General features: G+C 43.7%; 1 protein-coding gene across 1 annotated transcript in view; it reads right to left on the reverse strand.

Moving 5' to 3' along the window:
- Positions 1 to 3,642: 3,642 nt before the first annotated feature.
- LOC103272652 (ras guanyl-releasing protein 3-like) overlaps positions 3,643 to 14,206 on the reverse strand; it is a 79,739-nt gene continuing 69,175 nt past the window's right edge. Inside the window, 3 exon segments of the mRNA XM_021718611.1 lie at positions 3,643 to 3,762; positions 9,629 to 9,742; positions 11,871 to 11,948. Of these exon segments, the coding sequence (XP_021574286.1) occupies positions 3,643 to 3,762; positions 9,629 to 9,742; positions 11,871 to 11,948 (312 nt within the window).

A 14,206-nucleotide genomic window follows, 5' to 3' on the forward strand; every position in this document is an offset into this window, starting at 1 on the left:
GAACAGGTAACTTAAATTTTTTTTTTTTTTTTTTTTTTTGAGTTGGAGTCTCACTCTGCCGCCCAGACTGGAGTGCAGTGGCCGCTCCCGGCCACCGCAGCCTCAACCTGCTGGGCTCCGGCGATCCTTCCACCTCAGCCTTCCAAGTAGCTGGAATTACAGGCGCGCGCTACCACGCCCGGCTCATTTTTATTTATTGTAGAGATGAGGTCTCGCCAAGTTGCCCAGGCGGGTCTTGAACCCACGGGCTCAGGCAATCCACTCACCTCAGCCTCCCAAAGGCGCGGGATTACAGGCTGAGCTACCGAGCCCGGCTCAGTAACTTAAATTTTACTTCATACAAAGTAAAAAGTATTCCAGCAGTATAAGTTATTTAAAGTATTATTTGTTCTTGGCATATAATAAAGATGAATTTAAATTTTAAGTTGTTTATGTTAAAGTGTCTTTGCTTGGTTCATTGAATTCTATATTTCTTTTTTTCTTTTATTATTGTTTTTAATTGATACATAATAATTTTACATATTGATCGGGTCCACTGTGGTATATCGATGTATGTTTACCATGGGTCATGATCACATGGGGTAAATTAGCATATTCATCACCTCAAACACTTATCAATCATAAATCTACTGTATGTGCTATTGAAAATATACAATAAGGCCGGACTTGGTGGTTCAGTCTGTAATCCCAGCACTTTGGGAGACTGAGGCAAGTAGATTGTCTGATCCCGCAGGTTCGAGACCCACCCAGGCAACTTGGCGAGACCTCATCTCTACAATAAATCAAATATTAGCCGGGCATGGATGTGCATGCCTGTAGTCCCAGCTACTTGGAAGGCTGAGGCAGAAGGATCACCGGAGCCCAGCAGGTCGAGGCTGCGGTGGCCATGAGTGTGCCACTGCACTCCAGTCTGGGTGACAGAGTAAGACTCCAACTCAAAAAAAAAAAAAAGAAAATATACAATAAATGGCTAACTAGAGTTCCTTATAGCGCTGCAGAACAGAAAAATTTATTTCTCCTGTCTAGCTGTACTTTTGTGTTCACTAACCAACCTGGGCCACCCCTCCCTTCATCTCATAACCAATGTTCTTCTCTCTACTTCTGTGAGATCTTTTTTTTTTTTAGCTTCCACATGAGTTCACAAAAAGGACTTATCTTTTTGTGCCTGGCTTATTACGCTTAACGCAAAGTCCTCTCAGCACATCCATGTTGCCACAGATGATACGATTTTGTTCTTTGAGAGGATTTTGCTCTTTGTCCAGACCCATGTCCTGAAACATTTCTCCTCCTTTTTCTTCTAGTGGTTTCATAGTGTTGAGTATCACATTTAAGTCTTTTATCAGTCTTGTACTGATTTTTGTATATAGCGAGAGACGGAGATCTAGTTTCACTATGGATATCCAGTTCTCCCAGCACTATTTGTCGAAGTCTTTCTCTTTCCCAATGAATGTTCATAAATGAATATAAGTTAGCTTAGAGGCCATGAAGAAAAATAAAGCAGGACGGGAGGGTAGAAAGTTAAAAGGGATTGAATTTTTATATAGAATAATCAGGGGACTGATATTTGAGCAGAGTTTGGAATACATGGTGAGGTTGGATCTTGTGTGAAGTTGAATCTGACAAGGAGTTGAGTCTGGGGGAGCATGCTGTTTTCTTGGAAGGCAGCTTGGGGCTAGCCATTGGGATAACATCTCAGAAGATCCAAGAGTTATTCAGAGTGAACTCTCCCCTCCCATTATGGAGTTAGGAAGCCCGCCCAGGAAGCCCAAGGTCAAGGGCTAGCATCTGGTGAGAGCTTTCATGTTGGTGGAGACTCCAGAAAGTCCTGAGGCAGGGCACAGCATCGTATGGTGACGGGGAGATGAAGGAATGGGTGGGATGAGGCTTGGGGGAAAAGGCAAGGGGCTTCCATGACCTCTTTGGGCACACCACCCTCCAGAAAGCTCCAAGCGTTCAGCTATCTCAAAGCTTCCAGATTTCTTTCTTTTTCTGAGTTGGGGTCTCCCTCTATTGCCCAGGCTGGAGTGCAGTGACACGATCATGGCTCACCGCAGTCTCGACCTTCTGGGTTCAGGTGATCCTTCTGCCTCAGCCTCTCGAGTAGCTGAGGCTACAGGCACATACCACTACACTCAGCTAATTTTTAATTTTTTTTGTAGAGACAAGGTCTCACTATGTTGCATAGTTTGATCTTGAACTCCTGGGCTCAAGAAATTCTTCTACCTCGGCCTCCCAAAGTGCTGGAATTACAGGGGTGAGCCACGTTGCCTGGTCTCAGATTTCAGTTTTTGAAAATTCTCATACCAATAAAATGTTAGAGGATTTTCATGTGATTTAATTTGGCCATTTCACCAATACAAAATCCAGCATTTCATTACAGATGATTTTTCAAACTGGGAACTAACCTAACATAATTAACAATTAATCAAATTATGAATGCCAAGTGTTCTGAGCAATTATACTTTTTAAAATCCTATTTTTAAAATGAGTTGAGTTTCGGTCTCTAAATCATTTAATTTTTCAGGAATCATCTAAAGCTAAAGAAAATATATTTTTTCCTCCTTTTTCAAGACAACTTTCAATCAATCAAATAAAAAAAACAAGTATGGATGCTTTTTTTCTGTCTGCAGCTGTTACCTGTCTTCAAGGAGACTAGAACTAGTCTACAAAAATCTTAATGCATGTTAAGATCGCCTACAGGTCCATTAATGCTGAAGCTACATCTAACATTTCTCCTCTATTCTTTTTTTTTTTCCTCTTTATATAGAAGGATTTTCTCTGTCACCAAGGCTGGAGTGTTGTGGCGTGTCACAGCAAATTGCAGCCTCAGCTTCCTAGACTCAAGCCATCCTTCCACCTCAGCCTTTCAAGTAGCTAGAGCTACAGGTATATGCACCATGGCTAGCTAATTTAAAATGTTTGTTTTTGTTTATTGTAGAGATGGGGTCTTGCTATGTTGCCCAGGCTGGCCTCCAGCTTGTGGCCTCAAGTGATCTTTTCATCTCAGCATCCTAAAGCACTGGAGTTATTGTCATGAGTCATCTCTACTCTTTTGATGGAGATTTTTTGGTGGTAAAAGCTAAGCAGTAGGCCGGACTCGGTGACTTAACCTGTCATCCCAGCACTTTGGGAGGCCAAGGCAAGTGGATTGCCTGAGTCCGTGGGTTTGAGACAGTTCAGACAACTTAGTGAGACCTCCACTCTACAATAAATCACAAAAAAATTAGCTGGGCATGGTAGTGTGCGCCTGTAGTTCTGGCTACTTGGAAGGCTGAGGCAGAAGGATCGCCTAAGCCCAGCAGGTCAAGGCTGTGGTGGCCGTGAGTGTGCCACCGCCCTCCAGCCTGGGCAACAGAGTGAAACTCCAACTCAAAAAAAAAGAGCCAAGAAGTAGAAATAGTGTAACAAATGGCAAGCTGGAATAACGTACAAATGGGCACTTGTGTTCAACTCTGACGACATGGCCTGTGCTGTGAGTCCACCCAACTGGTCTTGTTCATAAGCGCCAAGAAGAAAAATCAGTGACAAATTAGTCTTATCTCATCAGAGCACCAGAGTGGATGATGTCAAGTTGTAAATGACAAGCTTCCCGGTTCTCCTCATGATAACGTTCTGCTTTAAGAAATGTAGCGAGATGAAAACTTACTGATCTTTGTCCAGCACACAGAAGGACTCCAAGAAGGGAAAATTGGCAGCTATACTTTCAAAGTCCTCTTGGGAGATGTATCCATCGTGGTCATGGTCGTAGTTCCTAAACACAGACTGCAAAGGAAAGACAAGTATTTATGGAATGACAATTTGTGGGTCGGGCTCTGAACTTGTAATTGTGAAAGCAGTGATCATTAGTATCTGGTCCTTTCTATCAAGGAGCTTAGAATCTAGTAATAGACAACTAAATCAAGAAGCCTTTGAAACATAACAAGATAAGTGATCTGCTGAGGATAAAAAGAGGCACGGTGGCTCGTGCCTGTAATGTCAGCATCTTGGGAGGCTGAGGAAGGAGAATCGCCTGAGGCCAGGAGCTTGAGACCAGCCAGGGCAACATAAGTGAGACCACCCCCCTGTATCCCTCTCCCATCCCCCAGTCTCTATAAAAAATTAAAAAGTTAGTTGGGTGTGGTGACACACACCTGCAGTCCTAGCTATCATGGATGCTGAGGTAGGAAAACCGCTTGGATCTAAGAGTTCAAGGCTGCAGTGAGCTGATTGTGCCACTGTACTCCAGCCTGGGCGACAGAGTGAGACCTCATCTCCAAAAATGTTTTAAATGAAATTTAAAAAAAACCAGGGTGCCATAGATGGGAGTAGAGAAAAGTACATCAAGAAAGGTTTCTTGGAAAAAGCAAGATTTAAACTGAGACTTCAGCACTGAATAGGGGATAGATTTGGTGAATTTACAAATTCTAATACCACAACAATAGAAAATAAAGCCTTAAGATGTTAAATTATTTCAGAAATTAAAGTATGCATTTAATGCATTTCCAATCAAAATCCCAGCAGGAATTAGTTCTAAATGAGCAAATTAAGTCTACAGTTCAAATAGAAGTGGATATGTTAAGAATAGCCTTAAAATGACTTAAAATGAGAGGTAATGAGGACAAACCTGTCCTTTCAGAAATCAAATATTCTACAAAGCTACCAAACAGGGCCAGGCATAGTGACTCGCGTCTGTAATCCCAGCACTTGGGGAGACCGAGAGGAGAGGATTGCTGGAGCCCAGGAGTTCAAGACCAGCCTGGGCAACATAGCAAGACCTCATCTTTACAAAAAAAAAAAAAATTAGCTGGGCATGGTGGTGCATACCTGTAACCCCATCTACCGAGGAAGGTGAGGCGGAAGGATCACCTGAGCCCAGGAGGTTGAGGCAGCGGTAAGCTGTGATCCTACCACTGGACTCCAGCCTGGGCAGCAGAGTAAGATCCCAACAACAACAACAACCCTACAAAACAATGTGATACATATTACTACAGAGTGGAATCCAGAAACAGACCCATGTATATATAAGAATTTTAAATGTCAAAAATGTATCTTTTAAATTCACAGAGAAATTATGGATTATTCAATAATTGCTACTGAGTTAAATTTATTTTGAAATAATCTTATAAAATAAAGTACCCCCAACTAAATTCTAGATGGATTAGATGTCTTATTGTAAAAAAAAAAAAAAAATGAAAGCTATAAAAGTACCAAAGATAAATAGATGAAAAGAGTTTTCGTATTTTATAATCTTGGTGTGGGAAAGGGCTTTCTCAGCATGACATCAGAGTCAGAGGCCATACAGAAAAATATGTTATTATAACAAAATACAAAACATCTGAATCAAATAAGCTTAATCAATAAATTTAAAGATAAAGATAAACAGAGCAACTTATTTGCAATTTATATGCGAGCAAGACACAAAAGTCAAACAGGCAATCACCAAAGTAAAAATACACAAACGGCCATTATATCCCCAAGAAGGTGCTCAACAAATAATCAAGAAAAACAAATGAAACTGGTTTTATGTCTCTCAATTAAATAAAATACTAAAGTGCTGTAACTGGTTGTCTCCTAGGGCGTGAGACAAAAAAACTGTTGTCTCAAGTTAGTGAAGTAGATAGGCTCGTCTTTCTGGAGGACAATCAGGCACTTTAAGAAGAACCTGTCTCTAACACAACAATTCCACTTCTGGAAATCTGTTCTAAGAAAATAATCAAACAAGGTTGCTCACAGATATACATGCATGTAGATAGCATGCATGTGTGTGTGTGTATGTATTTATTTATATGTTCACATATACGAGGGAGACCCAGAAGACCTTGGAATTATCTTCTGGGGGGTGGATCCCTTGTAGTACAGGCTTCCCCTGCTAGGTGAGGTTTCTAAGAACCCATCAGCACCAGTGTTCCAGCTTACGTTGTTGGGAGAGGCTGCATTCAGCGTCAGTGTATTTTGGGGGGAAAATTCTTTCAACACTTTGCATTTCATGATGGGTGATTTATGAGCGCACCTGCCCATGTCATGCTGAGTGTTCAGCAGTTTTGGACCAAAAACAGGATGAACCCCATGCCCCGCCCTCCCTATTCACCGGATCTCGCCCAGACTGGCTTTTTTTGTTTTCCTGGATTTGAAAAGTCCTCAAAGGGAAACGTTTTGCTGATGTGGAAGAGATTAAATAAAAAACGGCAGAAGCACTAAAAGGCATAAAAATGGATGAGTTCCAAAGCAGTTTTTTGGGGTTTTTTTGAGTTGGAGTCTCACTCTGTCGCCCAGACTGGAGTGCAGTGGCCGCGCCACTGCAGCCTCGACCTGCTGGGCTCTGGCGATCCTTCCGCCTCAGCCTTCCAAGTAGCCAGAATTACAGGCATGCGCTACCACGCCCGGCCTGGGCAGCAAGACCTCATCTCTACAATAAATCAAAAAACCAAAGCAGTTTCGAGTAGTGGAAAAAGCATTTCGATAGGTGTGTTGCATCAAACGAAGAGGACTTTGAAGGTGACTGGAGTTTAAACACGTAAGAATATATCATTTTGTATAAATAAATTCTGGGGTTTTTTTTTTTTGAGGTCCTCCCTTATGTGTGTGTGGGTGGGTGGGGGAGAGAGAGAATAAAGTCATACAAGATTATCTACAAATTATCAGTGGTTATCCCTGGAAAATAGAATTGCCAAGGCCTAAAAGTAAAGCTGCTGCTTCTCTTCTCTCCTTCCTTCCTTCCTTTCTTCCTTCCTTCCTTCCTTCCTTCCTTCCTTCCTTCCTTCCTTCCTTTTTCGAGTTGGTGTCTCCCTCTGTCTCCCAGGCTGTAATGCAATGGCACAATCACAGCTCACCACAGTTTCTGCCCCCTGAGTAGCTGGGACTACAGGCACACGCCACCGTGCCTGGCTAATTTTTTTATTTTTTGTAGAGATGACATCATGCTATGTTGTCCGGGCTTGTCTTAAACTCTTGGGCTCAAGCAATCCTCCTGTCTTGGCCTCCCAAAGTATTGAGATTACAGGCGTGAGTCACTGTGCTTGGCTAAAGTGTTTTATTTTCTATAATTTATGTATTATCTTCAATGATTCTGTCTTCCTTTACAATCAGAGAAAAATAAAAAAAGGTTTTCCATTGTTTTCTGCTAAGTGAGCGTCTCAAAATAATTTGTAAGTTCTTTCTGCAAACACATCTATGCACATGCATATGTGATGTGCATTCCAGTTATAATTTCTCTTTCTTCCTTTTCCCAGTGGTTTCTGTGTGTTCTTTTTATCTATACTGTCCTATGTTGCAAGCTGTTCAGGAGTATTTTGGGAGTAGGCAAGGTGTAAATGAGTACATTAAATACATGAGTAAAATGGGTCTTTAGCATTCAATGCAAGTTTGTCCATTGATAACTGAATTGTGCAAAATCATAAAAACATTATTTTTAAAAGTCTTAATATCAATGCTTACCCCAAATCAATATTTCTTCAAGTTAACTATTTTGGAGTGCCTACTACTATTTATAGTTAAAACCCATATGTATACAGGGAGTACAAGACTATTTTTGTGGAATACAATTTAGTGTGAAAATTTATTTAAAAAGTCCAAGTCTTTCATTTGATCAAATGGTAGGGAAATTATCTAAACTGGGTCAACCATCCCATAGAATTGGAATTGAAGAGAAAGGGAGACAGCAAAGGCAAAGGCGAATGTGTGGGGAAGAGAGACAGAGACACACAGAGAGAGATAGAGCCAGAGGGACAGAGATAGAGACAGAGAGGTACAAAGAGACAGAAACAGAGACAGAGATAGAGAGACAGGCACTTGAAGAAGAACCTATCTCTAACACAACAATTCCACTTCTGGAAATCTGTTCTAAGAAAATAATCAAACAAGGTTGCTCACAGATATACATGCATGTAGATAGCATGCATGTGTGTGTGTGTATGTATTTATTTATATGTTCACATATACGAGGGAGACCCAGAAGACCTTGGAATTATCTTCTGGGGGGTGGATCCTTTGTAGTACAGGCTTCCCCTGCTAGGTGAGGTTTCTAAGAACCCATCAGAGACAGAGAGATACAGAGACAGAGAGAGACAGAGTCAGAGGGACAGAGATATAAACAGAGACAGAGAGACAGAAACAGAGGTGCAGAAACAGAGACAGAGTCAGAGAGACAGAGATAGACAGGAACAGAGAGACAGAGAAATAGAGATAGACAGATAAAAAGTCAGAGAGACAGAGAGAAAAAGAGACAGAGTCAGAGAGACAGAGAGACAGAGAGAGAGAGAGAGAGAGAGAGAGAGAAAGATTGAGAAGCGTGACTCCCCACTGGAAAGCCCGAGGCTACAGAAACAGGAGGACACAGCAGCTCTGCCTTCCACTCCTGGTTGGAGACATTCCTGAGCCACCCCTGGGTCCCTTCATCCCAGAGGCCCCTGGATCCCTCCCGCATCCTCCCACTGGGCCTCACCTCCGTCTCAGTCCTTCCCTTCCCAAATTCCTCCCAGCACGGCCCTTTCTGACCTCCCCTTCCAGCCTCACATGCGTCACACTTTTCTTTCAGTGCCTGAGAGTTCCCTGGCTTAGCCAAGATATAGAACATTCTTTGTTTTTTTCTTTAGACATCTTTTCCCAGCATAAAGTCCATTATAGCCCAAAAATTCAATTCTATTTCATCAGACGATGTACCTACCAATCCATTAACATAGATGCTTATTTTATCATTTTTCATTTAATTTTTTTTTTACCCAGCATCCACCCATGAGAACCATTAAAGCAGAGGTTAACCAGGGACCAGGGTCTCTGTGCCTGAGGTGTTTGCCTGGTCTCCTGGGCACGCCTCCTCCCCCTATTTCTTTCTTTAGTTCTTTTCTTTTTTTTTTTTTTTTTTTTGAGTTAGAATCTCACTCCATCGCCCAGACTGGAGTACAGTGGCACTCTCACGGCCACCCCAACATCGACCTGCCGGGCTCTGGCGATCCTTCCATCTCAGCCTTCCAAGGAGCCAGAACCACAGGTACATGCTACCACGCCCAGCTAATTTTTTTAGTTATTGTAGAGACGAGGTTCACCAAGTTGCCTGGGCTGGTCTCGAACCCACAGGCTCAGGCAATCCTTTCACCTTGGTCTCCCAAAGTGCTGGGATGACAGGTTGGGCCACCAAGCCCAGCCCCCTCCTTCTACATGGAAAACTCCCACAGGCCTTGTCCTGGATGAGGTAGATTTCCTGACCTCAGTGGCATTGTGCTACGGTGTCATAAAACCCCCAAAACATACAGAAGAGGACACCATACAGTGCACAGGATTTTTCCCTGCCCTTAGGTAACCACTTTATCAGGCATTTTATTGTGACCCAGACGAGCTTTTCATGAGTGATTCTAGTCCCTAAACAGCCCCTCAAGTTGGTGGCAATGATAGAAGTGGTAAGTGTCTGCAAAAGAGAGTCGGAAGTGGCTGAGGGCGTCCGAGCAAGTGAGAATGGACTGAGAAGGGCAGGGGACCTTTCTGGTGGATTCTCCCCAGAGGTCACCGCCAGGTAGAGCCAAGGGCCTGTGACACTGTTCCTACCTGCCAGAGGGCTGTTTTCATGGAGTCCGTCTGATTCCTGGACAACCGCAGAACATTCTGGAAAGAGAAAGGGACCTTCTAGTGCTCTCCCTTTATCCCCCTCGCCACTTACCTCGACTAATTTCCTGATGTGCTTGTTGATGACTGTGGGGTCTGGCTTTGGCACCACCCCTGAAGCCCACTCCAAGGGCACCACAGGCTTGTTGGGCGTCGTGGGGGAGGTCGGCTGCTGAACAGAAAACACACATTTTCCACTTTAACTGGGGCCTTGGACAACGAGGACTCAGGGACACTGAGAGAGCCAGGTGAGCTTTTCATTGCAACAATACCAGTGGAAACTTACATTTATATAGCACTTTTGTGTTTTATAAAGCAAGCATCTTTGGGGTTTTTTTTGAGTCAGAGCCTCACTCTTGAACTCCTGGACTCAGGCAATCCTCCCATCTCAGCCTCCCTAGTAGTTGGGACTACAGGCACATGACACCACACCCAGCTAGTTTTATACATTTTTTTTTGTAGAGACGAGACCTCGCAATTCTGGGCTTAAGCAATTCTCTCACCTTGGCTTCCCAAATAACAGGCATGAGCTACTGTGGGCTTGGCCAAGAATTTTGTTAATGGAATCTGATCTATGACTAAATACATGTTTGGACAGTGCCTTTGTTTAGCAGCAGCCCAAATTCTATTTTTTCGTTTTTTGAGTCAGAGTCTCACTCTGTCGCCCAGGCTGGAATTGAGGAGGTAACATGTCCACGGTGCCCTGACAGGCGTCCAGCAACTGGAAGCAATTATGGTGCCTGGGAGAGCTGAAGGCAGGCATCAGGAGGTGGCCATCACGTGGTGGCCATCTCATGTGCACACTTATTGTAGGGCTTAACGCACCACGGCCACGGTCACCAGGCCACAGGCCACGGCTTGCAAACCCCTGTTCTTATAAAAGCAGTGCCTTTCTCGCTAGCTCTCAGTCATGCTAACTGTGACGAGTCCGGATCCCACTTGCCCCCCTGCCTGGAGGGTGTTGCCTCTCACAGCTCTGTCCTGCTGAATTCCAGGAAGACCAGGCTCTGGGGACTGGCAGGAAGGACGGCAAACTCAGTCAGCCTCAAGCTTATGCCCTGCTGAGGCCAGAGGACAGGTCTCACCATCAGTCTGTCTCTTTCAGCCAGATGGTTCAGAATCACAGGAATCACGGTGCAATCAACTTAGAGACCACAGTTGCTGCCTGCATGCTACTGAGTTCAACTGGTAAGGAGGTAGCTCATGAAGTCTTTGCAAAGAAAACTGACCTCGAGATAGATAAGAAGCAAATAGGACATGTTTCCTTTCAACATGGAAATCTCATCCTCATTGTCACTTTTAGATTCATCCATGCCTTTTTTTATTAGTGCAAAACATATCTAAAATATCATTCACTCACTAAAACTAACGAACGGTGTACATTCAATAAGGCCGTTTCCTCAATCTAGTTATATAATGTTTATTTGCTAAGAGTTGGTTATCAACTAAATGAGACACTATCCGTGTGACACTGAAATTCTGTTTATTTGCTAAGAGTCGGTTATCAACTAAATGAGACATTATCTGTGTGATACTGAAATTCTGAGGTTGGGCTCAGTGGCTCAGCCTGTGATCCTAGCACTTTGGGAGGCCGAGGTGAGTGGATTGCCTGAGCCTGCAGGTTCAAGACCAGCCCGGGCAACCTGGCAAGATTTTGTCTCTACAATGAAATTTTTTAAAAAATAGCTGTACATCTGTAATTCCAGCTATGCGGAAGGCTGAGACGGAAGGATCGCTGGAGCCCAGAAGGTTGTCACTGGGGTGGCCATGTGTGTGCATGCCACTGCACTCCAGCCTGGGCGAAAGAGTGAGACTCCAACTCAAAAAAAAAAAAGAAATTCTGAGCTGTGTTGGTCCTTAGTGGAGGAATTTGTGGGTCATGATCAAGGTATTTAAAATTTATTAAATCGAATTTTATGTTGAAAGGAGCTTTGGAAAAGCCTAGAAGGATCTAAATGATCTTTAACATGAAGATGAGCTATTATCCATTTTTTTCATTTTTTGGTCCTACAGTTGAGTTCTCAGCAAGGACACAACAAATAGAAGATCAATACTAAAACAGAGCAATGGGAATGATGTGTCTTCTCTCAATCAGCCTCTGATATGAAGAAATAATTCTCAAACTGTCAGGGCGAAGCTCTTCCACGGACAATATGAGAATAATGTTGATTTTTAAAATTCTTCCATCTTCAGATCACAGAGCAACATTGTAATGGCAACTGCTGTAAGTGACAAAAAAAAAAAAAAAATGGTGCCTGGCATTTGGCACTGATGCTCAGTGAGAAAACAGTACCTACCGATTTGGAATTTCTAGGCTCCAGCACCAGGGACAGTTTGTAAATATCATCCTCTGTGTGATAGAGATCCAGGGAAAGCTACAACAAAATCAGAAGGGATACGTCATCATGTTGGATGGTGTTTCTTTATCTATGTTGCTGGAATATTTTTCAAGTCGAATGTTTAAGTTCAATGTCAATACGGTCATTGGAGTGAACGCAGGACAATAACATGATGGCATGCAGAGGGGTGGAAAAGGTAATTTAAAAGGGAAACGTTAATCCTGGCGTGGTTGTTTGCATCAACAGGAACCATCCACTCAATTCCTCAGCAGTAGTTAAGGAGCAGTTCCTGGGTGCTGCGTGTTGAGTTACAGAAAAAGAAAACGATATTTGGAGGCACAAAGAGAAGGTAGGCAGAGGCATACAACAAGACTCGTACACGTAATCAGTGCTGCCTTCGAGGTTTGATGAAAGGGCTGTGGGGAAAAAAGGAGCAGTTAACCCGGGTGCCCACCAACAGTGGGTTGGATAAAGAAAACGTGGTGCATCCACACCACGGAATGCAACGCAGCCATAAAAAAGAATGAAGTCATGTCCGCTGCAGCAACGTGGATCAAGCTGGACACCATCATTCTAAGAGAATTATCACAGAGACAGAAAACCGGATACCACGTTTCCACTCACAAGTGAGAGTTAAACACGGGGCACACACGAGCACAAGGACGAGAACAACAGACACTTGGGACTTCCAAGAGGGGAGAGAGAAATGGGGCAAGGGTTGAAAAACTACTCATGGGGTACCATGCTCACCACTGGGTGGGGTGGTTCACAGAAGCCCAAACTGTCCCATCATGCCATATACCTAAGTAATCGGTCGTCACTTGTACCCCTTAAGTCTAAAATAAAATTAATTGTTAAAAGAAGCAGTGAACTAGTTTCCTGCTTTTTATTTTTTTATTTTTTATTTTTTTTATTTTGAGTTGGAGTCTCACTCTGTCACCCAGACTGGAGGGCAGTGGCCACTCCCGGCCACCGCAGCCTCGACCTGCTGGGCTCCGGCGATCCTTCCGCCTCAGCCTTCCAAGTAGCTGGAACTACAGGCGCGTGCTACCACACCCGGCTAATTTTTTTTTTATTTGTTGTAAAGATGAGGTCTCGCCAAGTTGCCCAGGTGGGTCTCAAACCCGCGGGCTCAGGCAATCCATTCACCTCGGCCTCCCAAAGTGCTGGGATTACAGGCTGAGCCACCGAGCCCGGCCTATTTTTATTTTTTTAAAAGATGTGGGGTACAATTCAGGATTAGGTAGATAATTGGACATCGTACAGGTAAAGTTTGGGCCTCCCTTTGGTCCCCACTTTGCCTGGTTTGAGGTCAGGTCCCCTTATTGATGTTGTGTTCCCATCCCCAGGTTCCTACTACTGTAGACATTATGTTGAGTCCTGGTGATGCAAATGGGCATCAAACCATTTCTTGCCCTCAAGGGCCTGACCATTTATTTGAACAAATAGGACTTGAACCCAACCCGACGTGTTCATGCCAACGTAAGGTGGCCCATGCTAAAGGTGGAGTTGCCCCATGCTAAGCGTTGTTGGAATCCTTCAGGGCGACAGCATAGTGAACACAAGAGAGCAAAGGGTTTGTGGTCAGACAGACCTCGATTCAAACACAGAGCCTGCCACAGGCTAGCGGTGCCACTCTCAGGAAGTTATTTCCTTTGCAATGCTCAGTTGCTGCATCTAGAAGATGAGGATAAACATTAAAGTCCCTGCTAAGCTGGAGTTTAATCAGGAGCAAATGAAACCATGCACATAAAGTTTTCCACACAAGTCATGACACACAGTAAAAAAATCTCAAGAAATGTTTATGGTGGTGTTGTTATTATGATCATTGTTATTATATTCTGAGGGGGGCCCCCCAAAATGGAATTTATTTATCAAAAATTGTGTATTCATTCTTACATGTTTAAACTTCAGTCACCTTCAAAGGATTCTCTGTCTGACACAATACACCTATCGAGACGCCTTTTCTACTGCTCAAAACAGTTTTTGAACTCATCAATTTTGACGCCTTTTAGTGCTTCTGCTGGTTTTTGTTCACCCTTTCCACATCGGCAAAATGTTTCCCTTTGATGACGACTTTTAGCATCCAGGAAAACAAAAAAGCAGTGGCTGGGGTGAGATCAGGTAAACAGAGGGGGTGGGTCACCAAGATCATGCGGTTTGGGTCAAAAACTGCTGGACATTCAGTGTGGTGTGGGGAGGTGTGCTCTTAAAACACTCATCATGGGCCAGGTTCAGTGGCTCAGCCTGTAATCCCGCGCTTTGGGAGGCCGAGGTGAGTGGATTGCCTGAGC

Source organism: Carlito syrichta, unplaced genomic scaffold, assembly GCF_000164805.1.
Source record: "Carlito syrichta isolate Samal-C Ts95f unplaced genomic scaffold, Tarsius_syrichta-2.0.1 Scaffold313059, whole genome shotgun sequence".
In the NCBI taxonomy this organism is placed as follows: Eukaryota; Metazoa; Chordata; class Mammalia; order Primates; family Tarsiidae; genus Carlito; species Carlito syrichta.